The 1,473-nt window shown below is 50.6% G+C and overlaps 2 protein-coding genes across 2 annotated transcripts in view; both read left to right on the top strand.

Annotated features, from left to right (window-relative positions):
• LOC126496054 (dynein axonemal assembly factor 3-like) overlaps nt 1–209 on the top strand; it is a gene marked incomplete at its 5' end in the record, with an annotated part of 7,188 nt that extends 6,979 nt beyond the window's left edge. The window contains one exon of the mRNA XM_050133630.1: nt 156–209. Coding sequence (XP_049989587.1) covers nt 156–209 — 54 coding nt within the window. The remainder of the gene's footprint in view (nt 1–155) is intronic.
• LOC126496055 (troponin I, cardiac muscle-like) lies at nt 37–980 on the top strand. The gene is made up of 2 exons (XM_050133631.1): nt 37–508; nt 833–980. Exons 1-2 carry the CDS (start codon nt 305–307, stop codon nt 914–916), a joined length of 288 nt encoding a protein of 95 aa, XP_049989588.1. The 5' UTR covers nt 37–304; the 3' UTR covers nt 917–980.
• Nucleotides 981–1,473: the final 493 nt, after the last annotated feature.

The following is a 1,473-nucleotide window of genomic DNA, read 5'->3' on the forward strand; positions in this document are numbered from 1 at the left end:
TTCTTTCTCTTCTTTCTTTTTTTCTTTTTTTTTTTTTTTGAGAAAGAGTTTCTCTGTAGCTTTGGAGCGTGTCCTGGAACTCGCTCTGTAGATCAGGCTGGCCTTGAAGTCAGAGAGATTGGCCTGCTTCTGCCTCCCCAGTGCTGGGATAAAAGGTGGTGGCACTGCCCAGCACAGTTGGAGGCTTTAACCTGAAACCAGAGCTATAAGAAAGGCAGGAGCTTAGATACTGATGGCAAGATAGGGATAAAGGGGAAATGTAGGTTGGAAGACTAGGGAAGGAAGCAGAAGTAAGGGGATCTCCATGTGGGCCCCATGTGGTCGCCCCCAGATCGCAGATCTGACCCAGAAGATCTATGACCTGCGTGGCAAGTTTAAGCGGCCCACCCTGCGAAGAGTAAGGATCTCTGCAGATGCCATGATGCAGGCTCTGCTGGGGACCCGGGCCAAGGAGTCCTTGGACCTGAGGGCCCACCTCAAGCAGGTGAAGAAGGAGGACATTGAGAAGGTGAGTGTGGGTGAGGGTGAGGAAGGCAGATGCTTGAGAGGGTCTGAGGAGCCACAACCACGGTAAAGTCCAGACAGAGAGCGTGGAGGTGCAGGGGGAGGGAGAGACTGGAGGTGTGTAGGGGAGACAGGAAGAACATGGGGGTGACTAGGGGGCGTGGAGGAGAATGGAGATTTATGGAAGTTGGTCAGATTGTCTAGAACCAGATTCTTGGACAGGTATTCAGCTCAGTGTAGAGTGGTCTAGCATGCTAGAGGGGAGATAGAGGGTATTTAGGGGATAGATACCAGGAAGAGTTCATAACCTCTGACCTTTCACCTCCAGGAAAACCGGGAGGTGGGAGACTGGCGCAAGAACATCGACGCGCTAAGTGGAATGGAGGGCCGCAAGAAAAAGTTTGAGGGCTGAGCCCACGGGCTCCCACCCTTCGCGCCGATGATGTCCCTGAGGAATAAACCTCTCTGAACTGGAAGTGACTGTGTGTGCCTGCTACCCTGCAGTTTAGACATGAGAAACGATAGGGGCAATAAGGGTTGGTGTCCCCCCAAACCATATGGGGGTGTGGTCACAGGCAAGCTTCGAATATGGGTTTCTAACATGGGGTAGTCTCCTCCGCAGGGGCACAGAACATGCTAAAACCAAAGGAGGATGTGCCAGTGGGCCCAGAGGTGACTCTGGGTGATGAGCACAGGCTGTTTTCCCAGAGGGCTCAGGTTTGATTTCCAACACCCACATAACAACTCAGAATTATCAGCAGTTCTAATTCCAGGGGATCTTATCCCTCTTCTGGCTTCTGTTCATGCAAACAAACTATCCATATGTATAAATTTTTTAATTATTTTTTTAAAGTGCCAAGAAAAGAACAATAGAAACACAGATACACTCACAGTGAGGCAGACATATGATGGAGACCCTGTGAGAGACAGACATGGAAAACGAAGCCAGGTGTGGTGGTGCACACCCTT

Source organism: Alexandromys fortis, unplaced genomic scaffold, assembly GCF_014885135.2.
Source record: "Alexandromys fortis isolate MF-2015 unplaced genomic scaffold, M_Fortis_MF-2015_v1.1 scaffold_905, whole genome shotgun sequence".
Lineage (NCBI taxonomy): Eukaryota > Metazoa > Chordata > Mammalia > Rodentia > Cricetidae > Alexandromys > Alexandromys fortis.